The 27653-nt window shown below is 38.2% G+C and overlaps 1 protein-coding gene and 1 pseudogene across 7 annotated transcripts in view; one reads left to right on the plus strand and one right to left on the minus strand.

Annotated features, from left to right (window-relative positions):
- The window catches only part of KIF1B (kinesin family member 1B), a 132373-nt gene that overhangs the window by 57269 nt on the left and 47451 nt on the right, over positions 1-27653 (plus strand). For 4 of the 7 annotated variants that reach the window (XM_070404054.1, XM_070404055.1, XM_070404056.1 and 1 more), the window contains 8 exons: positions 775-908; positions 7854-7933; positions 8972-9047; positions 12414-12493; positions 12989-13095; positions 13876-13959; positions 14440-14620; positions 14750-14822. In XM_070404054.1, coding sequence (XP_070260155.1) covers positions 775-908; positions 7854-7933; positions 8972-9047; positions 12414-12493; positions 12989-13095; positions 13876-13959; positions 14440-14620; positions 14750-14822 — 815 coding nt within the window. Of the gene's footprint in view, positions 1-696; positions 909-7853; positions 7934-8971; positions 9048-12413; positions 12494-12988; positions 13096-13875; positions 13960-14439; positions 14621-14749; positions 14823-27653 lie in introns of all 7 variants that reach the window. The other 3 variants (XM_070404052.1, XM_070404053.1, XM_070404057.1) reach the window with 1 other exon arrangement.
- Positions 26165-26842, minus strand: LOC139004352 (protein LLP homolog pseudogene; annotated as a pseudogene).

Raw genomic sequence — 27653 nt, forward strand, 5'->3', positions numbered from 1 at the left:
ATGTAAACATCCATTTGCTAATTGTTCTTTCCTGTTAAGGCAAGCAATCAGCCCTAAGTTCTTAACCAGGACTTAGACAAAATTCCTGTCATTTCTACAATTACCTCTCCTATTTTTAAAAAACGATGTATTTAAAAAATTCTTTATAGGATATTGAAATGTTCCTAAACAAAGGACATTACTAAGTATTCATATTTTTGTTTTAACTGTGACATTTTGGGGGGAATTTTTGCTGAATGCTATAAAACACTGGGCGTGGCTGATATGTATTATTATTATTGATAAATAAGTGACCATCTTTTTTCCCTTACTGTGACAAACTACTGGGATTTACGAGTTGTGTAAATCTAAGGCATTGTAGATTTGGAGCCACAGAAGGAATAGAAAGGAGAATGCCTAAGCATTATCCTTTGAGGCCCGACCTGATACAACATTAACCATGCTGTAATTTTTTAGTTTCTAAATTCAGAATTGGTTCTTAACCTCTAGGATACCAGTGTTAAAGACAGACATGTTTTAGAACTGCCATCTAGAACAGATACAACTTATTTTTGTATTATAATATGTCTTTGTCTTGGCACTTTAATGCTTTCCTTTCTTACACGGGTGTTCCTTCCTGTTTTTGTTTTTTTTCTCTTTCTCTATTCCTTTCCCTTTCTTCTACTTTTTCTGCCTTCCCTTCTGTCTGTCTCCCAGATCTGAAAGATTTTCAGAACAATAAGCATAGGTACTTGCTAGCCTCTGAGAATCAACGCCCTGGCAATTTTTCCACAGCATCCATGGGGTCCCTTACTTCATCTTCATCTTCCTGCTCACTCAATAGTCAGGTGGGCTTAACATCTGTGACCAGTATTCAGGAGAGGATCATGTCTACACCTGGAGGAGAAGAAGCCATCGAACGTCTAAAGGTGAGTAATAATTCAGACTAAATGAAAGTATTCTATGTAGTTCCACAAGGCAGAATTAGAACTAAAAATCACTGAGAGTTTGGTTCAGCATATGGAAGAACTTTAACTTCTAGAGGCATCCTGAAAATGGAATTTGCTACTTTGTAAGGTAATTAATTTCTGTTCACCAGAATGCTTGACTCTGATGTGGCCAGGCAGAGTAGGAGAGATTCAAGGGCAGATCATAGGCTGGCCATGCCAAGTAACTGATAAGTACCTGGGTATGTCCATTAGTTCTGAGGTAGTTTATAAGTCACAGTGAACTTGTTCAGTTAGAAATTTAGTTGGAAACTAATTAATTAGTTGAAAACATTTGGTTTCATCAGAAGAATTTTATGTAGAGCCATACATTTATTTAGTAAAATAAATATACAATCAAAAGAAAGTTTGTACATTTGAGTAGCTATGTATCAGGTTTATTCAGAGACACATGAAGCGGCATCTTTTGGAAGTCCATAGAAGGCCTTGAAACCTTGTGGTCGCTGCTGTGGAAGGCTGCCGCCTCCTGTGCAGGCCCCCTGCCCTGGCACTCAGCTTAGCTTTCCCAGCCTGTTGCTGGCTCGGTCAGGTGCTTTCTTGCCTCTCTCCATGAAGGTGGAAGTTAGGAACAGCAGCCTTGTGACTCACAGGTTCTTCCTCCCCCTCAGTGACCACGAGAGCAGACAGTTGTCACCTGTGGTGCCACCCTTCAAGTCACTGTGACAGCATCACAGATGCTTTTTCTTTCCTTGCCTGTCACCTCCAGGATCATGGTTTGATTCATATCTTTTGGCCTTTGTGTTCAAAAGTGCCAGGGTAGGGAAAGCAAGGAGTGTGAAGAAACTGACTAAGGAGCTGGGAAGTTGCCATCGTGCTGCCAGCTAATAGTCCTCTTGGCATCCACGACTGCTGCCCATTCAAGGACTGGGAGAGCAGTGACCCTCTGACAGATTAGCGATTGAAAAGGTTTGCTGAGATTTTCACCACTAAGAGGAATTAATAAGCTTGATAGTTGAAGATGACAAATGCTTCCTTTTCGGTTTTCGGGTGAGGCTGAGAAAGCTTTAACATGAAAAATGGCCGCCTGCTTCTTAATCAGCCTACCTTTCCCCTTGGCATTTTACTCCTAAAATAAGGTGCTTTGGAAACCAAAGTAATGATCTTGTATCTTCCTCCAGAACATGGTAGTGGAAAGTGGCAGAGGGAGAGGGAGTGAGAAAACTTTTCATGTTGCAACGTGAAGAGTAATTTCTGCTGTTGTAAAATTGACTTTGAAATGTTCCTGAAGACTTGAGCGAAGCCCTGGGCACGAAGACTGTACTCATGTATTTTATCACATAGGCATCAGTGACAAAGGTGCTGTGCTGGGGCCACCGTGCGGATGCGGGGCTCTGTGGGAAGCTAAAAGGAAGTCTCCCACTTCCTATTTAATGTAAAATGTGCTTTTTATTTGGGAATTTTGAATCTTACTGTTTGCTTATTAAAGCCTTAGTGCACTAATGAGATTACACCTTCCTGTAGCATACATCTTGGTGTAAAAGAGGAAATTATCCTAATGCCAAGTGGGTCCAACTGGAAATAATGTTGAATGCTAGGAGTCGGGGCATTAACCAGACTCTGAAGAATTAGATCATCCAGTGTTTTGCAAATAGTTTCTAAGGAATAACACTGCCATTATTCAGGAACCCTCCCCCAACCTCCCTACTTCCCACCAAAAACAAGACAAAACTACATTCTTTGTTTTAATGGTCCTTTAAGCCAACATAAATGAATCTTCCATTTTCCCTACCTTTAGGAAATAGCTTCTTTGCATTCGATCTTGAGTTTTTAATGTAGCAGGGTAGTTCACTGAAGCTTAAGCGCCTTAATTCTGCTCTTGTTCTGTGAGTGGGGAGAATTCCATTCTGGCAGACCTGCATTTTAATGCTGCAGGCAGATTACATCTTGCATCCACAGCAAGGCAGTGTTTGTATGATAGAAATGCTTGAGAATTCCTCATTTTTGGATTATTTCATTGTTGAGTGTGAAGGAGCTGCATTCCTAAGACATGACACTGTAGGATAAAAATACTGTAATGGAAAACAGTAATAGAGGGGTCAATTCATTTTCCCAACATTTTATTTCCCTTTGCTTCTCAAAAACATGATCAGTTGGTAGACTATTTTTACATAGGATGTTGCTACTGCATTGTTCATTGAATAGTCTGTTTTCATATGGAAGAAGTCTGTTACCCCATCATAAATGTTACCCCAGCCCTAATCGGTTTGGCTCAGTGGATAGAGCATTGGCCTGCAGACTCAAGGGTCCCAGGTTTGATTCCGGTCAAGGGCATGTACCTTGGTTGCGGGCACATCTCTAGTAGGGGGTTTGCAGGAGGCAGCTGATCGATGTTTCTCTCTCATCGATGTTTCTAACTCTCTATCCCTCTCCCTTCCTCTCTGTAAAAAAATCAATAAAATATATTTTTAAAAAATAAATAAATAAAAATAAATGTTACCCCATCATGTTACCCCATCATAAATATCTTGAGCCCTTCATAAATGTCTCTGACAAAACAGAAGACATGTAATTGCTTTCAGTTTTTAGTTGCAGTTCAAACTGAGTTGAAATGTATGTAATCTTGATTTAATTCCTATTCAGTAAATTTTCAAAGATGTAGCTATAGTCACTGTGTGGTGACAGTGGTGTTTGTTTATTAGTCTGACATCAAAGTCAGCACTGTGAGTGCCATTGCTTAGGCTTAGACTATAAATATCAGCAAATATCCATTACAGAAGCATGCAAGGGCTAATGCTGTGCTAGGCAGCCCAAGGGCCCCATAGTTGGAACTCACTTATGAAGCATTCTATGTTCAGTACAGTAAAACCTTGGCCATCTGATGGCTTCAAGGCATGTTTCATGAATAAACACTAAACTTTTAAATATCAGAATTTAAGCTAATTTTTTTCATGGAAATTTTTCTGACTTGGTGGATTTCTCTGCCACCATAACTGAATCATGGTGAAGAGATTAAATTGTGTTTAGCCAGCCTTGGCCGGTGTTTCTCAGTGGTTAGAGCGTCAGTCCATGCACCTGGAGGGTCGTGGATTTGATTCGAAGTCAAGGGCATGTACCTGGGTTGCAGGTTTCATCTCCACCCATCAGGGTGTATACGGGAGGCAACCAATCCATGTGTCTTTCTCACATTGATGTTTTTCTCTCTCTCTCTCTTTCTCTCTCTCTCTCTCTCACCTTCCCTTCCTCCCTTCCACTCTCTCCAAAAAAAAAAAAAAATCAATGGAAAAAATATCCTCGGATGAGGATTGACAAAAGAAAAAGTTGTATTGAGCCATATAAACATAATTATTAACCAGTGCTGTACACATAGCTAGACATATGTGATGTAACAATAAAATTGAATGACACCTGAGCCCAGCAGTTCCTGATGTCATTCTGCTTTTCGGGATTTCTTTATGTGTAGTACCTGTAGGAAGGAAGGACCTTTTAAAGATTTGTCTCCTCAACTCCTCATTTCTTAACTGTGAATCCTCATTTTAGTTCAGTCTTAAATTAGACTTCTAGCGTGAGTTGTGGGCAGACTGGACACCAGTGTGCCAGGCCTGCCTGCAGAGTGAGTTGATGACTCAGAGACTGAAAGCTGTCTTCCTGTTGGCATCTCTATTTTATTCATAGTTTGTTATTCAGGCTTGAAGAAAGAATATCCTTCCCCCTTTATTAAATAATTTATGGTGAACACTTTTTAGAATATTTTCTTTAAAGTCTATTGATTCTGCCTTAGACCTGGCTCAGGAAGAATTGCATCCTCAGGTTAATTACTTAGTTTCTTTGACCCCCAGTTTCTTTATCCTTAGAATGATTCTGGGAAAAAATAGTTTTCCCAGCACTGAAGTTTTGCTAATCTGATACTTAATATCATTTTCTCATCTTTTTTCAGAGTTTTAAAAAATAGCATTCTAAACAATATAAACATTTTCAACTTGAAGCTATATTGAAAAATAAAAATAGTACCTTCCTCAGCTTACTCATTACATCTGTTTTCTACATTGAGATCATATTTTGATTTACCCTCCAGGTGGGAAGTAAAATTAGAGAGGTCACTTTAGAGTTGGCAGCAAAATGATAGTAAGAGGATTCCTAGATAATAATTTTGCTTTCTTAGGGTGAGTTTACAGTTACCCCAAAACATAGCCAGAAAAACCTCTGCTCTGACATGATCTTTTTCTGAAAACCAACTAGGAAAAGAAGCTATTTCATGGGTCACTTTTTATTCTATAGCAAACATCAGTGGCTTGTGGGCTACTCTGTGTATACTAAGCACTAGTGTAAGTGCTCTGGTTTGGTCAGGGGCATCATATTCTGTTTCTTTGTTTTTGAAGTTGTCATTCTGAGACTGTAATTGTTTTTACCCTGCTATCATTAATAAACCTTAGTGTCATATAGTTATGGTGACAGCTTGTCTTGTACTTGCCCTTTTACAGTCATTTGCAGAAGCATTTTAACACTACCCTGTTAGAGTTATAGAATAGTTTTTGTGATGCTTTATAGATACACCGTTGACCGCTTGCTACCTGGCATCCTTTCCTGGCTGTCTTACTGCTTCCTGAAATTGTATGGTTTTTTTTTCTTAGTTGCTTGGCCCTCTCTCGTGGCGTATTGGTTCTTCCTCACTTAGCTTTGGATTGGCACATGCATTGCAATATTAGTCATTCCTATTAGAGAACTGTGTAGATAGAGATGCCATTCAGGTGGTTCTCAGCCTGTGCATGTTTGGAGGGTTAACGAGAGCCAACTCTTTTTCTTCAGGCCCTCCTGACCCCCTGCAGACTTGTTCTAACTTAACTGACTCTCTTCTTTCCCGAAAGTACACCTCCTACATGGCCCCTTTATATCAACCTTACTGATGCCCACGCCAGTTCGAAGTGTTATCAATTTTGCTCTTTGCCTAACTTATCTAGTTGTAGCAGTTGTTATTGTCCTTCTTTTTCTTCTTCTCCTCCATCATCATCATCATCATCATCATCATGCTCTCCAGTTTGTTTCTCCTGACTCCTGTCCTCCTTTGCTTTTTCAGCTGCTGCCTTTCCTCTTGGCTGTTTTACATGGCCCCGTGCTAATGCCAGACCCCTGGGGTTTATTGTATTACATATTCACAGTTTCTTTCTGTGTAATTATGTTTTGGGATCCCAGAGGCTTCTTATAATAGCCTTTTAAATGAATCAGACTATTTTGTGAACTATTAAGACTTTTTTTTCTTAATCACTATCACTCTTATCATCACAGTGTTATTATCTTATTATCATCATTGTCTAACTTTCTCATCTTGTCTCCATGATAGCATTTTCTCCTGCCTTTTGCATATGCTCATCTCCCATTTGGGTACTTGCTCTTCCTCCATTAGTCAATTCCTACTTGTCCTTCATTCATTGATTCAAGCATCACGCAGTCCTGCCTCACCCACTTAGCACTTCAGTTCCAGCACTTAACACACAGCTCTGTTGTTCTCTCGTCCATACCCACTCAGAGTCCTTGGGCATGCTGCTCTAGCCACACTGTTGTTCCTGGAAAATTCCAGGCATTTCCTACCTGTTCCCTCATATATTCATGTGGCAGCTCTGCTCACATAGAACCTTGTCAGTGAGTCCTGTCCTGACACCCCCACTCCACATTGCTCTCTCACTACCCCTCCCCAATATTCTTTTCCTTCCTTGCTTTATTTTTCTCCAAAGTACTTATTACAGTCTGCTGTACGATAGACTTGACTTATTTCAGTCTCTTTACTAAAACGAAAGTCTCATAAAGGCAGGGAGGGGTTTTGTTCCCTCCCAGACCCCTAGGTGTCTAGAACAGGGCTTGGCATAAAATGGGGTTACATATAATTACTGAATGAATTCATCCTCAGTTACTTCTCTCTCTTTCCTTGGTATACAGTAAACTCCTTAAGAGCAGGAAAGATGTTTTATTTCTTGTTTTTTGGCATATACTAAACACTCAGCAAGAAATTAGGAAGTTGTCACTCAGTGGCAAAATGTTTTCAGTTGAGATTAATACTAAACCTTTATGTATTGGTCATTGGGTTTGTGTTCAGAAGGTATTGTGCGGTAGGGGAGGAAAAATGTTTTTCCTTCCAATGTGGCCCCTGTAACAAAAGGCAGATTAATAAGAGAAAAATATACAATTTATTTAACAAAAGTTTGACACGACACAGGAGTCTTCATAAGAAGTGTTAAACCTGAGCATTAAGTTTGACGAAGAGTGAAAAGTTGTGGGAAAATGTGATAGGGCAAAGGGGTGTGAGCTAAGAATAGGAAACGGGGAACTTATCAAGGCCTGTTTGTTCAGATTCCTCTTGGCGCTCCTCCGTCTTGGGAAGTGTGGGTGCTCCTTTCCTCTAGGTATAGGGGACACCTCTCCTGAAGCTCTGATAACCTGCGTCAGGAGGAGATCAGAGTCCTTCCTGCACATACCATTTTTCAAATTACTTCAGCTTACAATATTTAGTATGCCAAGACGCCATGTTTTTTGGGGAGTGTGTTCTGAACCCCATCAGTGTTATGGCGAAATAGTGAAACAAAAGCAATTAATACCTTTGGGAACTTTATTCTTTTGTAGAAGTGGATGTCAGAAATAGTGCCTTGTATATTGGTGTGTTACTATTACTCTTTCCTCTACACACACACACACACACACACACACACACTATTAAGGTATTTTTATTAGGACTTAAGAAAATTAATATATCTGGGACTGATTTAGTGTTAGGTCTGGTCTTTATGATTTTTTTTTTACATATTAAGAAAGGAAAAAATGTCATCATATTAGATTCTGCCTCATGTTCTCAAAGGACATCATCTGCTTCTTGCTGTCCTTCCTACGAATGCTACGCTAAATTATGAGACTGTCACTTTAACTGTGGACTTCCTCCCATAGGAATCAGAGAAGATCATCGCTGAATTGAATGAAACCTGGGAAGAGAAGCTGCGTAAAACAGAGGCCATCAGAATGGAGAGGTCAGGAGGTTAAATTCTGGGAAGTTTCTAAATTTTCTAAGGAATTTTGATTACTTTTATAGTAAGAAAAGATAAAATAGAAGTTAAAAACAAAGAACCTTCTATCCTAAAACAAACAAAAAACCTGGCTGGGGACTTATGGCCTGTTGAATTTATACTTTGAAATAAAATTCACATATTTAAATGTTCTCTAGAAAATCATGGTGCTTCAGTAATTACCATACTGCGTGTTGCTGGGTATCCATATAAAAATGGAAGCTGTTGAGGGATAAAGTTTTTAATTTGTAAGGAGATTGCCCAAATTTATAAAGCTGTTCTGATTATTGTCTTTCAAAGTTTTATAGAACCTCTTGATAAGAAATAAAGGCGTTTAAGTTGCAAACTTTTAAATTTCCTATTCTATCTCTACCCTGAATGTGAACATAACCCAAAATAATACTTTTGCTATTGGAATAAATATACATTTTTGAAATGTCGGTCTGTTCTCATCATAGCAATTAGGCAGAAGTAAGTTCTAATGTATTGATACAGTAAATGTATCAAACAATTAGAACTTTCTTACTTAGTATAGAATTTTTAAGCTAGAATTATTGAACCAATATCATGCTGAACATGGGAACATAACATTCGAGAAAAATCACATTCATAGACAGTACTCCATCTATCAAAGTTTCTTTCTGACTGCTTTCCTAGATTTTGAAGAAATGGTTGAGTTTTATGTTGAGCCTTAAGGAATATCCCTTTCTTTTTTATACAAATAAACATTACGAATTATTGTCTACCTCTAAAGTCAGATGAGACAGAGTTCTTTTTTAGGTGAAGATAACCTTATCTAATAGAGGAACATAATTTATTTTGAATGTGCTATTTCTCTTAAAAATAATTTCTCTAATGATGAGATAAGCAGATTCTTTCACATGTATTACTGACTTTAAACATGGACAATTGTTTTTGCTTTGCTTTATTTTTCAATTTATATTAGACTGATTTAATTGACATTTTGGTATTAGAATTCTGATGTGATTTTGTTTTTTCTAGAGAGGCCTTGTTGGCTGAGATGGGAGTTGCTATTCGGGAAGATGGAGGAACTCTGGGGGTTTTCTCACCTAAAAAGGTAGGAAATAATGTTGTGAACTCAACCAAACACACACTTTTTGTTTGTCTAGTCACTGGGGTGCTTCATGTCTTTTTGGGCTGACCCCTCAAAACCCCTCCCTCCCTTTTTTTAAAATCTTGAGACTTGGCCTGGCCGGTGTGGCTCAGTGGTTGAGCGTCAACCTATGAACCAGGAGGTCATCGTTTGATTCCCGGTCAAGGCACATGCCGAGGTTGCGGGCTTGATCCCCAGTATGGGGCATGCAGGAGGCAGCCAATCAATGATTCTTTCTCATCATTGATATTTCTATCTCTCACTCCATTTCTCTCTGAAATCAATAAAAATATGTTATTAAAACAAAATCTTGAGACTTGGCTTACTTAATTTCAGATATTTCTGATTTAATCTTATAGCCCAAGGGCAACCTATTATATTTATAATTTACAAAATAAAACCCAAGGCAATAAATCTGTACCTTATGATCATGATTCAGCATGTTTAATCTTCCTCATTGCTGCTTGTTCTTAAAGGCCCAGCCTAACCCGGCTCCCCTTGCTTCTGTTGGGCTACTCTTTCTCTGTAGATTTTCCCACAGATGCCGGCAGCCCTCATTTATAACTCTCTAGAAGCAATTCCAGCTGTTCAGAAAAAGAACCACTTTAGTGTGCTTCTACAATTTATGTTATAGACAACAGTGTACTCAGCAAAGCAATTCCTGTCCTCGTCCTTCTAGCCTCTGCTCTTTTACCAGTTACAAAAAAGGACTCCAGTAATTACCTTCCTACTTACATAATCATAGTTAGGAAGTAGTAGATATCTTTTAGTTAATTAGAATAGTAAGGTGTGTTGCTTGTTGTGTGTGTGTGTTGTTGTTTTTTACCAAGTTGCTTCTTAGTTGTTGTTAGATATCGGAAAATATTATCAAGTGATTATTTTGTGTGCTTATTTGTGTAATGATAGAACATATTCGATGTACAAACCACATACTTCATACCAATAATAAACGGTCCTTCATTTCAGATGACCTCAAGTTGGCTGTTAAGAGACTTAAAGTCTTCACATAAGGGTCTGATAATGATCTCTCTAGGTTAGCATAGAATGGGTAGGGAGTTTCAGCTGGTAACTTTTGTTTTATGTGATATAAAATATTTCTGTGATTTTTGCTAGGTCTCTTTTGGTTAAGTTTTTCACATAACTTTTAAAAATAAATGTCAGTGTGTTCTTTTTAACAAAGAAGATTGATTTAAAGAAATTTTAGGTATATATTGTAAAACTGGAACAGTAGTAAAAGTATTGTATATGTTTGTATTGCCTAAGGTCAGTGATTTTCAGCTTAAAGGTTTTTCCTTCAGTAAGACATTATTTATTTTATTACTTATGATTATAAAGAGTTTAGCAGTTACAGGTTTGCTAGAATTTAGAGTGTGCCTTTGCATATATCTGTATCTTTATACACACAACACATATATATATTTAAGGATATTTTATAATATCTTTTAATGTTAGGAACTGTGATTATATGACATCTTGTAAAAATATGGTATTTAACACAAATCATAACTTGAGTAAGAAAAAAAATAAATAACTTGAATAAGTTTTGTGATATAAAAAGCACAGAATTCCAAACTGGCAGCTCTGTTTTAAAACCTTTTTTTTACTTTAATTTTACCCATCCTGCTTTAACTTTCTGGACTTCCTCAGGAAACTAACTATATCCAAATTCAGTGTTAGAACCTGTTTCTGATGTGTTAACGTGATTGTGGTAATCATTGCACAATGTGTGCATATATAAAATTGACACATTGTATACCTTTTAAAAATCACGTTCAACTAAATAAATATAATTATTATCTGTCAATCATACCTCAGTAAAACTGGGAGGAGATTCCTTTAAGGAAGAAAAAAATAAAACCTGTTATAGATTCCTTTTTTCTTAGACCAGTGTCATGATGGGCCCTAAAGAATACTGCCCAAAGAGGCCTTTGACTCTCTCAAACCAGCAAGCTTTCAAACTGCAGAGGCAGATCTAGTTGAGAAGATGTAGAGGTTTTTCTAATTGATTTTTAATCATCTTTTGCAGTTCCTTTCTTAACCTCTCATCTGCCTCTTCTTTCATTTTTCTACATTTGCTGACACTATCTTGAGTAGATTTTGACTCCAACACCTTGTGACTTATTTTTGGATTCCAGTGGGGTATTTTCACCAAAGAAGGTTGGTTTTTTAAAAGATTTTAGAAATATTAGAGTTAGATGAGAATTTTTACATGATGTATGTATTATTTGAATGTCAGTAATTTTAATTTCTTCTTTAAGGTACAGACTAATTAATAAACTAAAGATAATAACAGACCATGGAAGAACTGATAAAAATTACAGAGGGAGATGATGGGAATGTGGGGAATTTTTTATACCTTATGAACTTATATGTAGAATCTGAAAAAAACACACACTAAACATCAATACAGAGAACAGATGGTGGTGAAGGACATTTTTATAAAGCAAATGAAAAATTAAATTTATTGGAATTGTAGGGGAGGAAAAATAATTTCCCCTCTACCCTTCTGAGTTCTTGGCTGAAAGCCCTGTAATAAAAGACAAATAGATTAACAAGAGAAAAACAAATAGAAGTTTATTAACATGTCTACCTTATGTATACATGGGAGATACCCAGGGGAAAATGACTAACTCCTTGATGTGGCTTAGAGTTCAGACTTAGGTGTTATCGTCATAGGGATAGGAGAGGGAAGATAGACCCCTGGGGGAGAGGAAATGGTTTTTAGGGTCCTTAGAAGAGTAGATGGGAAGTGGGGTAGACAGTGTGTGACAGTCTGTCTGGGTGTGGTGGTGACTTCTGGCTTCCTCTCCTGTGGTGAGAGTCCACCTTCCCTGTTAATGAAACTCCTGGAGGATTTATGACTATTGAGTTCCGTCAGGAGGATCTGTATTGAGGCAGATGTGGGAGGTCAGAGAAAGCCTCTCTCTGCACTAGTTGCTTTTCAAGTGCCTACCGCTCAAAATAATATGTTAAAGTGGCATATTTTGGGGTGGCATATTCTGCTACCATTCAAGATTTTTGTCCAAGTGTTTACAAAAATTATGATTACCCATCCAGAGAATCAGCCTGTCCTAATTTTTCTTTTGTATTCTGAATGTTTTGACCTTATCAAGAACTGGATCTTGTTCTTTATCTCAGAAATCATGTTCTTAGATAGTGTATGAGTGCAGTTTGGGAGGCCCGGAGAGAGTATTTTCTATGTATGACGGAATTGCAACTTGGAGGGAAGGCAGTCTCTTTTCCAGCGCCTGTGGGTAACCCAGGAAACCCTCAGCCTCCTGGTCACAGCTCTCAGGGCGCTTGTTCCAGCTAATCTGTAACCTTTTTCAGACCCCACATCTTGTTAACCTCAATGAGGACCCACTGATGTCGGAATGCCTGCTTTATTACATCAAAGATGGAATTACAAGGTATGTTTGTTTCTTTTGGTCATTTAATGTTTTTTTTTTTTCTCTTAGATGATTGAATAAAGGGAAATTGTTGAAAAATTTCTTGTAATGATTTGATTTTCCCACCTGAAATAGATACAGAGTATCCTCTCTACTCTTCCAAATTATGTGTCTTAGCCAGCTGAACCAGTTAACATGTAGTTTTTCCCTAAAAGACCCTAAGTAAAAATTTTCCTCCTTACATCTTACATAAATTCATTAGGTAGATTAGCTCACTCGTGTCTTTGTATAATGCTGTGTGAGATACATTGGGAAATCTTTGTTCCTTGGTTTCTTATTCTGATGTAGGGAAGTTGCCCATATTTGAAAATAGAATTTGCAGTTGAAAGCCTCTGATAAAAAAAAGTGGTACCTTTTTTGTATGTACAAAGAATATTCTTTGGGAGAAAGAGGTTTATTGTTTGTAGTGCTTTTTGTGTCTGAATTTCCCTGGGAAACACTTTCCCTTGTGTTCAGGGTTGGCCAAGCAGATGCTGAGCGGCGCCAGGACATCGTGCTGAGTGGGGCTCACATTAAAGAAGAGCATTGTATCTTCCGGAGCGAGAGAAACAACAGTGGGGATGGTGAGAGTCCTTGGCTTAGCTTTCCCAACAGCTTTTCATTCTACATTATGGGAAGTCCATGCACCAGACCTGGTATTCCCTGTCTCTTTCAGCGATACTTGCTTATACAATCCAATATTTGAAAATGGAGAAACCTGGGCTGCGTACAAATGTAGGGACGGACAGAGCTACTTTGCATGAAAATAGCTTGGACAAAAGGAGCCCTTTGTTACTGCCAAGAGCTAAGCAGGACATACGCAGTTAGGCTTGGTCTTGAATGTTAATTATTTGATAGGCAAGTAAGAAGGGAACAAATACTCTGGGTTGTAGGAGATTGGAAGGACCTCTAGCCTTACTCCAGTAGAATTTTATCTAAAAAGAAAGAAAAAGTCAGTCTTGTATTTTGTACAGGTTATTAACAAAACAACAGCAATCTAACCATATTTTTGTGCTATATAATTCATTCCTTCCTTAATCAAAATATTAGCTTTTGATTTTAAGCTTCTTATTATGACCTATATTTCATACATAAGATTTCTGACGGTTTACAGTTTTATAGATTGAACTATCAGATATCACCAAAACTGAGATTTTATATCTTTTGAGGTTTGTCAATTTAAATGTTTCTATCTTAGCCACAGCCCTGGTTATGGCACCCTAAAATAAACTATTATATGATGCTCAGCCACTTGGTCGGTTACAGGAATCTATTCTAGTTACCCTAAATCCTCATAGTCATCTATTTTCCATTATTTTATTCCAGTGGTTTGTGACACTAACATTAATTTGCATTCTTCTTAGTTATCGTGACTCTGGAGCCTTGTGAACGCTCAGAAACCTACGTGAATGGCAAGAGGGTGGCCCACCCTGTTCAGCTGCGCTCAGGTGAGAGGGACAGGTTTGAAGTCTTCAGCAAAGATCACATGGCTTGTGTGAGCAACTCTATAATTTTTTTTTTAATTCTCTCCCAAGAATATTTTTCCCATTGATTTTCAGAGAGAGTGGAAGGGAGGGTAGGGGAGAGAGAAACATCGATGTGAGAGAAACACATCAATTGGTTGCTTCCCGTAAGGGCCTCTACTGGAGCTAGGGATCGAACCCACAACCCAGGGACCTGCCCTTGACTAGGAATGGAACCTGTGACCCTTAGGTGCATGGGCCAATGCTCCAATCACTGAGCTCACCAGCCAGGGTGGAACTCTATAATTTTAGAATTTTTGTTTAAAGGCTGAAGTGATAGCATTAGGATTTATGTTCTTGTAAAATCTTAAAAGCTGCCTTTTTGCATTAAGGAGAGTGAGGTTATTAACCGAGATACTATACATTTAAAAAGTGGTTTCTTAACTTTGTGTTGTTTTGTGATAGGAAACCGTATCATCATGGGCAAAAACCATGTGTTTCGTTTTAACCACCCTGAGCAAGCACGGGCTGAGCGGGAAAAGACTCCTTCTGCTGAGACCCCCTCTGAGCCTGTAGATTGGACATTTGCCCAGAGAGAGCTTCTGGAAAAACAAGGAATTGATATGAAACAGGAGATGGAGAAAAGGTAGTGTACAAATGTGATGTGGCCCAAATGACTGCCACTTCTTTTAAACATCAAATAGTAGTATTTATAAAACAGCTCAGTGATTTCACCATGTATTCTTTTCCCCTCTTGGTTTTCTTTTTCTTCTAGGTTGCAGGAAATGGAAATCCTATACAAAAAGGAGAAGGAAGAAGCAGATCTTCTCTTGGAGCAGCAGAGACTGGTAGGAGTCCATCCTGAATCCTCTTTTAGGAAAAGGGCAGCTTGCTCTCACACCTTCCCTGCCCCCCAGATGAGCACTCGCCCACATGGCGTATCCATCTCTCACTGATAGCACACACTTTTCTCTTACTTCCTTAATGGAGAGTGGACTTACAGCTCCTGGTAGCCTGAGCCTAAAAAATTGTTCATAAAGGTGCTATTTTGTGCCTTTTATCAAGTCTTCTGTCAACACCAAGTGCTGCTATAGTGGGAGCTTTTCGGTAGCCTTTGCCTCTTGGTAGTGGTTTTTGAGTATGCATCAGTGGTGGTTCTTTGAGTGGTAATTACTCTACATATTGAATTTGGTGGGCGTTTGCCTTGGTTTTGTTTCTGATCACCTGATAGTACTAATTCTCTGCTCTTGGGCTGACCTGGGGGTTGTTCTCGTGCTGGGCAGACTTTTTTTTTTTTTTAGTTAAACCGTGTCTAAAAGTGTTGCTGCACAGTTGCATGTGTTAATCCTTTTCTGTTCCCCTGCATGGAGTCTGCATCCTCAATCAGGGTCCTCAATCCCCGTGGCATGTGGGATGACAGTGGAAGCAGGGGCTGTACAACCAACCCAGATAGGAGAGGAAAGCCTGGTTTCTCTGAGTGAGCAGCTGAAAAGTTGATTTAAGGTTGCAACTTATAATGCTAATGGCTTTAGCCTTTTATGCTGTTAATTGATTTTTCAAGTTTGGTGGAAACTGAATCTTATGAATAAATAAGTTAATTCATTAGTTTTTCATTAGAAATTTTAAAAAATACCTTTTTATTGATTTTTAGAGAGAAAAGAAGGGAAAGGGAGAGAGAGAAACATTGATGTAACAGCAAAACATCGAGAGCCTCCTGCATGCCCCCTACTGGGAATCGAGCCCACAACCTGGCATGTGCCCTGACCGAGAACCTAATCAGCAACCTTTTGGTGCACGGGACAACGCCCAACCATCTGGGCCACATTGGCCAGGACTAGATTTTCATTTTTAAAGCCATCCAGTTTTGGTTAATAAAGCCCTTGTTATAAAGAAACTTCTTGGCATTCACTTGATATGTGAAGAAAATGCATATAATAAACCTTTGGGTACTAAGGGTGCAGTTTAGGAATTTTCCAGTTTTTAAGATTCTTGAATGTCTTTTAAGATAAGGTTAGCATAAATTACAGCATGTAAAACACTGCACATAAACTACAGCCTTATAGCCATGCTCTGCTTTGGAGAAGAGAGGCTACTGCTAAATGGGCCAGAAAAGCCAAGGGCTTAAGCAGAGGCAGCCTTTTTCAGGGCAACTCACTTCGGAGACTTGGCAGTAGTTAACCAGTTCATTTGTTAGCTTGGAAATTATAATAAAGCCCCCCTCATAATGGATTGTAAGAATAAATCAACTGTCTGGGGCAAGATAATAGCAGTGTTAACATATAGAGAGTCTATTTAGGAGGCCTAGGTAGCATTTAGTTTTTAGTAAAAACGGAAAGATTAAGCTAGAATGTGATTAAGGGCTTGAAAGGTTTACAACACATAAAGGAACCTTTTATCTTAATAATGTAGTATAATCTAATAACATGCCTCTGATGGTCTGTGAGAGATCAAACGAGGACAGGTATAATTAAGCTGTGTTTATTATTAGATAGTGCCTTGTAATTAATTGTATAGTGCTTTATAATTTACAAAGCTTTAACATCCATCACTTTTTTTTTTATTCCTGAAACAACTCTCTTTAGTAGATTTGTATATACATAAAATGAGGAATGTTACCTCCAGCTGAGGAAACCAAGGCTGAACAATACTGTCTTTCCCACTCTTAAAACCTATTAAGTCATGGGTTTGAGGCTTAAACTTGGGTCTTCTGACTTACTTCACTCTTCTGTTCAGTAAAGCAGTACGTATCAGCTACCTAGGAGTCTTATTAAAAAGCAGATGCTGATTCAGCAGGTCTGGGTGCGACCTGAGATTCTGCACTTGTAACCAGCTCCCTGGGGATGCCCATTCTGCTTGTTCTGGGACCAACTGATGAGTAGCTGGGTGGGAAAGAATGATGGCTGGTATTCTCCGTAACCAAGAGCTGGTGATCATTCTGTGCTCTGAAGCAGTGGTGCATTCACATAGATGAAGTAAATGTCTCTAAGACATGCTTAGTTTCCAGGGGCATACTTATTCTGCAAGTAGTCAGGTTCTGGTTGCCATTTGATCTGTGTATCTCAAAGCAAGCTAGGATTTCAAGAGCAGGTCCTCCAAGCAAGGAGGCTGCTTTCCTCCCATAAGTCCAACTCTGTATTCCATTTAAATGTCTGTCTTCAAGAGGAATTGATTTCTAATGCTTTAGCCTGAAGAGTACCTACTAGTAACAGTACTGAATGGGAAATGTATTTTTATCTTTCCTATATTGGTCAACCAACAGATACATTTGGAATGTGCCCTATGAGTAAACATTGAGAGGATATAAAAGACTTATTTTTCAGTAAATATCTTTACATATTTGTTATATGTAATCATTTTTGCATAACAACAGCATTAAAAAACAGAGTTTTCTGTTACCATAGTTCCCCATACGGTGCGTCACACTCTTATATTCTCTTGTAGTTAGTGCCCTGTTGTACACCTGATCCTTTTCATGCTTGCTTTTCTACACATGCGTTTTGGGTATCTTCTCTCTTCTATTTGTATAAGCTTCTTGCAGAGTCTTTTCAGGAGGCCTACTTGGCATTTGGTATTTAAGGAAAACAGAAGGATCTTTTAGTGACATGCGAATTGGCCAAACCTGCGTAGTTTTTCCAACCCTCTAATAAATGAATCTAAATACCTTTTTTTTTCTGACATGAGATAGAATTTACATCTTGGCATATAAATTTTGCATACAGACTTAATAGTATCATGGTCAGTATGTGAGGGGGTATATTTGAGCCCTATGGCGAACATAGTCTACAAAGTCAGTATGACCATATTTTAAAAAGAAAGGAAATTATAGCCACTTGATTTAATATGAGTTCTTTTGGATATGTAGACTCTAATTTATGTTTTATTTTGGAGTTTTATCTCTCAATAGGTTATTAAAGCAATGACTTATTTCCTAAATTAGGTAGTAGTCACTTAATCCTTAAGCAATTTTAAAAAGAAAAGGAGTCAGGAAAAAAGTGATAGTTGTCGATTATGTGGGAAGAATCAGAGAGTTTGTTTTGTAAAACTCAGTTTCTACATATTTTCAGGAAAACCTTTTTATGAGTCAGACATACTTTTTTCTCTAATATTAATATCATCTTTGTCACTTAAGATTAACCATTCTGTTTTTTAAACTAAAAATGAAAAATAGTCTAGAATCTATAAATTTAACTTTATCTGCTTTTTGTTGCCAAATTTTCAAGTAGGTGGGGGTTAGATGTTGGTTTAGTATCCATTTATAGACCAATATAAATCAGTTGAAACAACTCCAGATTCAGGGACCAAATTATTGTCATTGTTAAAGGTTACTTTTTGTCCCTAGAAAGTAACCATACATGGAAATTTTGGTATAGCAAGCAAAATACTACTTACCAGTTTTTATTTTTAAAAACCTTTACTGGAGATAATTTTGGTAGTTATAGCCAGGTAAAGGACACTAGTAAGTAAGAATATTTTCATTTACTCGGCTAGCTTGAACTAGTCAATGAGTAGTGCCTTTTCTCAGGAACTTTTATTTCCTGGATAGAAATTCTTTCTTAATCCTGTTCATCATAGGGAATTGTAAATCCAATCTTGCTTTCATTTAGATCCATGTTATCAAGATTTGCTTGTGTTCGTTAAGAATAATTGGTTATTGTCTAAACGGTTATTATCCCAAATCAGGCTGCAGTTTTAGGTCTAAGTAAAATGTTTTGAAAAAGAAGTAGTGGTGCAAAGGTAGCCAGAAAGAAAGTTAGAGAAAACATTTTAAAGTGGATCCATTTCACATAAAGTGGAAGAATTGTCACTTAAAGTGATATTTCTCAAATAGCTAGAAATGCCATGGGTTTTCACAGAAAACATCTCTAAGTTGTATTTATTAAAATATTACTTGGAGACCACCACCACCAAGAAAAAAAAATTACTTGGAGAATCTTAAGATGTTAATAAGAGTATATTTGCCTGATTTAATTTATGTTCTAGAAATTTGTTTCTTAAAATTTTGGAGGTGAGGTATTTATTGATTCAAATGTGAAAAACAAAATAGACCCACTGTAAGGACCCTCTTATGCTTTCTTGCTTTCTGGATTACACCTCTAATTGTATAAGTGAAATGGATCAATTTGACATGACACAAGAACATAGCAAATCCAACATATGCTCACGGAAAGACTAGTTTCAAAACTCTCTTGTCTTCTAGAAAAACAATGTGGTTGATGAGAACTCACACGGTCTGTTAGTAGAGATTCTTAGCATTTTTAACATCATACCTGTTTGCTTCTTTTTCTACTTTCTCGTCTTCTAACTTTTTTCTAGGGCTGCTCTTTTTAGTAAAGCTAAACAGAACGTGGCATCCTACAGCCTTTACTAACCTTTGTTAATCTGCCTGCTTGTCACATCTTGTATGGCATCTGTGCTCACTCATGGGGAAAGAGTTTCTGGAAGAAGCAACAGCAATAACCAAGGCAAATGTGGGGAAGTGGCTGCTTGAGTGTTAGCATGAACGGGGTGTAGGTTTTACTTCATATTCTTGAGATGGTGGAGATGTTATTTTATACCATTTTCTTAATAACTTCATATGACCTTAGAGTGAGAGTCTCACTCATGGTGTCCGTCTCCCTAAGAAATTTGCTTGCATATTTCATCACTTATGCCAGAAAGTGAAAATTTGGATTAGTGTTACTAAACAAACGAACTAATCTTTATATTAATAATAATCTACATATGCATATGTCTTAATAGACTTGCACATCATTTCAGGTTTTTGTTTTTGTTTTATTAGGGGTTTGTTTTGTTTTTATATTTGGTTAAGGCTTTTTTGCTTGCTTTTTCTTCAATTTGATTTTCATTTTTTACATTTTAATTTTGGTTATTTTGGGGCCATTTTTTGATTTTGTTTTCCAAAGGACGCGGATTCTGATAGCGGGGATGATTCTGACAAGAGGTCCTGTGAAGAGAGCTGGAAACTGATTACTTCTCTGAGAGAAAAGCTACCTCCCAGCAAGTTACAAACCATTGTTAAAAAATGTGGCCTCCCTAGCAGTGGGAAGAAACGAGAACCTATTAAAATGTATCAGATACCCCAAAGAAGGCGCCTGAGTAAAGATTCCAAATGGGTCACCATCTCAGATCTTAAGATTCAGGCTGTAAAAGAGATTTGCTATGAGGTTGCTCTCAACGATTTTAGGCACAGTCGGCAGGAGATTGAGGCCTTGGCCATTGTTAAGATGAAAGAGCTTTGTGCCATGTATGGGAAGAAAGATCCCAATGAGCGGGACTCCTGGAGAGCAGTGGCCAGGGATGTCTGGGACACCGTTGGTGTAGGGGATGAGAAGATCGAAGACATGATGGCCAGTGGTAAAGGCGGAACTGATGTAGATGATCTCAAGGTTCATATAGACAAGCTGGAAGACATTTTGCAAGAAGTGAAAAAGCAAAATAACATGAAAGATGAGGAGATAAAAATCTTAAGAAATAAAATGCTCAAAATGGAAAAAGTCTTGCCACTGATTGGATCTCAGGAACAGAAAACCCAAGGAAACCACAAAGCAAAGGAACCTGTTGGTGCTGGTGTCAGTAGCAACTCTGGAAATGATGTAAGTAAAGGAGATAATGGAGAACTTGGGAAAGAAGAACGTGTTTCCCAGCTGATGAACGGGGATCCAGCTTTCAGACGTGGACGCCTGCGTTGGATGAGACAAGAGCAAATCCGGTTTAAGAACCTGCAACAGCAGGAGATAACAAAGCAGCTTCGTCGGCAGAATGTACCTCATAGGTTCATCCCTCCTGAGAATCGGAAGCCTCGGTTCCCCTTTAAGAGCAACCCTAAACACAGAAACTCTTGGAGTCCTGGGACACATATCATCATAACAGAAGATGAGGTTATAGAGCTTAGAATTCCGAAAGATGAAGATGGAAGGAAAGGAAACAAGGATGAGAGCCAAGAAAAGGGTGGTAGAGCAGCTTCTAAGGATCCCCAGTTACCATGGGGCTCTCAGGGCATGCGAAGTCAAGATCACATCCAAGTTAGCAAGCAGCATATTAATAGTCAACAACAGCCACCTCAGTTACGCTGGAGAAGCAATTCTCTCAATAATGGCCAACCGAAAAGCATGCGCTGCCAGGCATCTGCCTCCTCAGAATCGTTAAACTCCCACACTGGTCACCCCACTGGTCACCCCACTGCTGATCTGCAGACTTTCCAGGCGAAGCGCCATATGCATCAACACCGTCATTCTTACTGTAATTATAACACTGGAGGTCAGTTAGAGGGCAGTGCAGCCAATTCTTATCAGAGGCAGACTGACAAACCCAACCACTGTAGCCAGTTTGTAACACCTCCACGGATGAGGCGACAGTTCTCAGCACCCAATCTCAAAGCTGGTCGAGAAACCGCAGTATAAGTTACTGGACAAACTTGAAATCCTGGTGGAGGAAACAGGCGATGGTAGCTCGATTTGAGTTGGTTCTAGCCTTGGCCTCGAGTTCCTACAATTTACATTATTATTTGAATGTTGTGTTCCTACAGATAATAACTGATTTTAGTATTGTCAAAACATAAAACACTGGTAAATGTTTCAAGACCTCCCTTTTGTTTGTATACCATAATGGGCAGTTTCTGGAATTTTGGACAAAACACTGAGACCTCCCTTTTGTTCCTGAGACTTCCCTCTTTTCTTGGTGCCTAGATAATATACTTACATAAACTGGTGTTCTTTTGGTGTAAGTTTATTATGTTTTTATAATGCCTATAAATTGATCTGATAACCAGAAAGACCTGCCTCTTGGTTTATGCAAACATTCAACTTTTTGGCTTTTGTAGCTAGAAGAGTCCTAGTCTTCAATTGGGGGAATTTGAAATGTAGAATTAAATGTTTATTATTTCCCCATAAATGCTAGAACATTAGTTTAGAAATAATAACATGCAACTATGTGGACACAACTTTGGATTTCTCATCCATATGTGTTCCTTTTAAAAAATACAATTGGACTTTTCATAAGCCAAAACTAAATGTCTCCAGACATATTTTATAGTACATAGCTTTGCATCTTCACAGACCTTGGACATCTTATTCTTCTACATGTTCCATAGAACTGATTCAGTAGGGTTTTGGTTTTTTTTCTGTTGACTGTATCAGTATATGCATGAAATTTGTCAAAATACCGAATCTTTAAATTGGCACCATTTCTGGATTTCTGTTTGTGCATTTTGAAATCGAACGTATCATTTCTCACACACACTGAACTATTCACCAAAATCATGCCAACAGAAATACCAGCAAAATACTTGTATACTCTGAGCAGTATATATATGTTTATAGGGAGATTATTTGGTGGGGAGAGGAAAGAGGTGAGACACGGGGAGAAGACTACATACAGCTATGGCTGTGTGCTGTGTATTTTTGGTAGATGATAAAATAATGAAATAGGCTAACTTTGGTTGGGTTTAGAATAAAGGAGATAATGTATAATGAACTATTCTTTGATTATCAGTAGTAATGCTCACAGACACTCAAGCAAGCAAAGAGAAGTCCTTTTGAACATTTATTGTATCAATACCTCATTTACTGTGTTGTGGTCTCAGTTTGCCTCACTGGAGAATCCACCAAAAACGATGGATTTTAATGGGAAGAAAAGAATAGTTTTCTACATCTCTTGAGCTTGTCAGAAACTTTCTTAAGAGGCAGTGTGAAGAGCCAACGACGACTGCAGTTGCCTGACTTCATGTTGTTGAAGATTCCCAAGTCACACTAAGTCTTCTACCAAACATTTGTCTTCCAGATGGTGTCAAAATTGCAGCCAAGATAGTAATTAACATTCAAGGCAAGGAAGCCTTAAAGATTGTGATTATATAGGTTTTTTTTTCCTTTGTGTGTGGGCACTATGCTTTATTAGAACATTATTTTTAATTATAGTATTTTTTCTTTGCTTCTAAGAAAATGCTTTCTTAATGCACAGAAAGTTGCTTCCAATTAACTTTGGGGAGATATTTTTGTTTTTGTAGCTAGAAGAGTCCTAGTCTTCAGTTGAGGTTTCATGGAAGATTAGGCATGGGTGAATGATGTTTGTAATGGTTGACTAATAGAGATGACGATCTCCTGTATCACGTGGTTTGAATGAACTCAGTAGGCTACTTCCGATCAGTCACTTCAACCCCAGTTTTGTCCTTTATTCTTCTTAGACATAGATTCGTTAACTAGTCATTTCTTGCAAAAAAAATTATTTTCTAATATTAGTAATAATGATAATTACTCACCTGTCACCTCTAGAGCTAAAGTGGGCTCGTATTTCCCTAACTTGAGATAATGTAAGGATAGGTCCATATATGTTCATTTTTATGGTGGCTTTTTCATCTCAGTATGGGCCAGTGCCTCCCTGTCCCACTAAACAATGGGAGTGTGTTTCTACTGGTGACCAGGTGACCCTGTAGAATGAAAAGTAACATAATATTTTCATTTGCTGATGTGGGTTGTGATAAGCACTATACCCAAACTGGTGTTCCAAAGAACCAGGTTTGTGTTTGTGCTTCATCTGCTGGTCAAATGCTCACAGGTGCCCTCATCTTGCTGAGATGTTTAGATATCAAAAGGAGCCCTTAATTTCAGATGACCAGGAAGAAATGAACCAAGGTTCGACTGGCTGCCACATGTGTCCCTGAATTCATACATTTGAGAGCACATGTTGTCTTAGGAAATAATTTTTGTCTTTAAAATTATTTCATTGACTCTTTTTACTAAGTAAGTAACTAGTGCCGTGCTTTTGTGAGCTTTTGGTATAGCCTGTATTGCCGTTTATTTTTTAATTTGACAGTCTCTCTCTCTAAGCTTAAATACAACAAGATCAAGGAGAAATGGTCATCATTAAACCGTTATTTTATTATTGAAGTATTCCTAGCTATTATCATAGTGAAGTGAAAAAAAAAGCATTTTTGCTATTGAAATTGTACAATGATCTGCCAATAATGGAAATGTAGCAGAGACCTAATTAATTGGTATAATTTCACAAGCCAAAATGGTATTCCTTAGAGAGTCAAAGACATTCTGCTTATAAGTCTAAACTAGAGGGCTTTTCCTTTATATTTGCTTCTAATTCTTTGTAGTGCTGTGAATTACTTCTTTTACTAGAAATGCAATGAAGTATTGTTTATTCCACTGAAGTGACTTGAAATGACCTCTTGTGCTTTGGGTGCAGGTTGATGCCGAAAAAAACACACAAAATAAAACAAAACACAGAGTTTGCCACACCAGTGTCTGCATTATAGGCTACTAGATATTAGACTACAGGAAGTTACATAGATTTCCTCCCGTCAGCTGCTGTACCCCTGTGCCTTACTGGTCCTTTGTAGACTTGCCTTAATGATTTGTACAAAAGACTGGGAGGAGGGGAAGCTGCCACGTCCTGGTGAGCCTAATGAAAATACCTTCTGAGGCGCAATGCAAAGCAAGCATTTGTTCTGTACTGTCAGAGCCCGGCTCTGCACTCTGAGGAGTTTTCATAATTGTCCAGTTCATGTCATCTTTCAGATTTTATAATCTGCTCTAGATACTTAGTTTGAACCACTAGGTTGTGAAATGTATTCGTTTCCTGCCATTATTACTGTAAAATCTTCTTGTTCATGAACAATGGATTTCTTCTTTAATTTTTTTTTAATTGTTGAAGATTGTCTTTGAGTGTAAGATCTACCTTATTAGAAAAGGAGAGTTTGTAATGTTAAAAAAAATAAAGTCCTCATTCAATAAAAGCTGAAATCTTCTTTTAAAAGTGTAATTTCTCACTGATGAGGGAGGAGGGAAAAGTGAGACAGGGGGATGCTAATAGGCCTGATCTTGACTTTTATTTATTGCTTTTGCTTTTGAAGGTGGTGGCAACCCAAGTCTTTTTTTCTTCTTCTCAAATTTGTACATGAACTTGATTAGCTTAAGCTTTTGCTTTTGTTACCTTTTCTATTTATTAAAATTCTATCTTAAATGGGAACTTTAACCTCTACTTTATGCTACATTTTATTTTAAAACTTTCCTAGTATAAGATGAGTGAGGGGACAGCAAGTATCACTTTCAGATTTCTTTGAGTCTACCTTAAACTATGTATTCAGGGTTTTTTTATTAATCTTGATTTGAAATTTTTAAAAATGAACAAGTATACTTCCTTTCATACGGACAGAAACTACATTTCTAAAAAGCTGTTGAGTAACTGTTTAGCTCTTCTTTTTTTCCTTTAACCAATACTCCACCCAGAGTATTGGTGCTTTGCTAGAGGTGAAACAGGACAGAATAGAAGATTTTTCTGGAGTGGACCATTAGTCTTATTGAAAATTTAGACATGACATTTTTATATTGAAAAACACAATCCTACATTGTATCATGAGATGTTTTTAATGAGGAACTTGAGAGAATGTTATGCTTGTTTGACTTGCTGCAGGCCGCATAATCTGTCCCTTCAGGTACTTTGTATTTTTCTGCTATGGGAGAAACTGGCGGGAAAGTTGCCAAGATCGACCACTGCTAGGGAGACACAGATGATTCCAATGCAGTGTGACATGCACAGTGATAGTTGTGTGCACAGAGTGAGAATGGGGAGAGTGGGAAACAGTTTTTGAAGGAGTAAGCCCTGAGCCAAGAGCTGAGTGCCAAAGTACAACTGGGAATTTATCCAAGAGAATGGCGGGGGGAGGGGGAGAGGAAGCATGTCAGGGAACTGGGAGTAACTTGGGGTGCTGAGAATCCCAGCTGTGCTGGCGAGTTACGGTGAGAGATGAGGGCAGTTGGGTGGACAGGGCTGGATCCTGGCATGCTGAAGAGTTGGTTGGGGTTTTTAAAAAACAAAATACCTTTTATTATGAATTATACAAAATCAAAACTCCAAACAAGCACTGCTTATAAGGTCCACTGATATTACATTTTAAAATAACACTCAATGTCTTTAAATCTGAGTTAGTATAATACTTATTTTTACTAATACCAAAACAACCACACCAGTACTTGATAGAATTTTGATGTCTGATAATCCCTGCCTATCAGACAGCATCCAATTAAAATATCATATAGCTTTTATTCATGAAAGAAAATAGTTTATTCAAGTTCACAAAAGAAATTTGAGGAGTTATATTGGGTTTGAATTGAAGAAAAAGACCCAGTTAAAACATAGAAACAAAATTTTCATTTGCTGGTAGCTGAATTCAGTGTATACATTCTAATCAAAGATCTGTCCCAGGTAGCATTTTCAAGTTTTTAAAAGTGTACCAGGCCAAATCCTTAACTGCCTTCACTGCTTTTGCTTTGTTTTCCCCCTTTCCTTCCTCTCTTCAATGTTTTTCTTTGCCTCTGGTTCGTCTATATGGGGTACTGTCCGTGCTAGCCTAGAAAACTCTTTCTGTTCTTAATATCAGTCTCCATTTTCATGTCATCTTTTTCATCTTTCACCACACACTAGGTTTTCTCTTAAAAAATGTTTGGGGACTACCACAATTGCTATCTCTTAAACACCTTTCATGGAAACATCAGTATCGCCCTGACTGGCATGGCTCAGTTGGTTGTGCATCATGTCCTGCACCACGAGGTGGTTGGTTCGGTTGCTGGTCAGGGCACAAGCCCAAGTTGCAGGCTTTAACTGTAGTAGGGGGTGAGCGAAAGGCAGCCGATCGATGTATAGCTCTCACATCAATGTTTGTTTCTCTCTCTCACCCTCCTCCTTCCTCTCTCTTAAAAAAAAAATCAATTAAAAAATCTTAAAAAACAAACATCGGTATCTACTTTAAGAATACTTAAAAACAAAGAAGAATACTTTAAAGTCTGCTAAGCTCCTTTGGGGCATTCTGCTTTCTCTTTTCAGCATGCATCTTCCTTTCCCACTTATTCTATAAGCTTTTAGACATATTTTATCTGAAAAGGTTCACCACTCACAGTCCGCACGCTCACAACCAGGAGTTGGGATTTTATCTTAAGTGTGTTGGGAAGCTACCAAATGGTTGCATACAGAGAGATTGCATTGTTAGATTCATTTAGAAATAGCCAAAGTTTGGGTTGGAGAATTGTTGGAAGGAGGCAAGTTTAGAGCCCATTGCTCCAGTTGGGTAGTTGCAGTGTGAACTTCCCAAGTGAGAAACTGCACTTTCCCAGTAAAGGCAGGGAGAAAGGAGAGGCTCCGATAGATTATTTTCAGGAAGAGTCAACAAATCAGCTTGCGGTCGTGTAAACCCTGTGTATCACAACCCACGAAGTGATGAAGGCTGTTGCTTGGATCATGGTTGGAAAGTAAAGTAGGCAGTTGCTGGGCCCACCCCAAAGTTTCTGGTTTGGGAGGTGTGCCACGGGCCTGATCATTTGCATATCTGTCAGTTCCCAGGTGACGCGATTCTGCTGGATCAACACTCACCTTTGGGAATCTTAGTCTAGAACAGGAGTTCCCAAGCTTTTGAAGGGCCAGATGGTAAAAGGTTTAGGTTTTGTGGGCCCTTTTTTTTTGCAACTATGCAGAAAAGCAGCCATCGACAACATGCAAAAGAATGGACATGACTGTGTTCTGATAAAACTGTTTACAAAAACAGGCAGTGGGCTGGGTTTGGTCCTGGCCATAGTTTGCCCACTCCTAATCTAGAACATGATCACTTTTGAGAACTATTCACTAGAAGATCAATATTTGACAGTGTATCTGAGCTAGGAGACAGCTGTGTGCCAGACACAGGT

Source organism: Myotis yumanensis, unplaced genomic scaffold, assembly GCF_028538775.1.
Source record: "Myotis yumanensis isolate MYYU_CA2020_CCGP unplaced genomic scaffold, mMyoYum1.0.hap1 SCAF_2, whole genome shotgun sequence".
In the NCBI taxonomy this organism is placed as follows: domain Eukaryota; kingdom Metazoa; phylum Chordata; class Mammalia; order Chiroptera; family Vespertilionidae; genus Myotis; species Myotis yumanensis.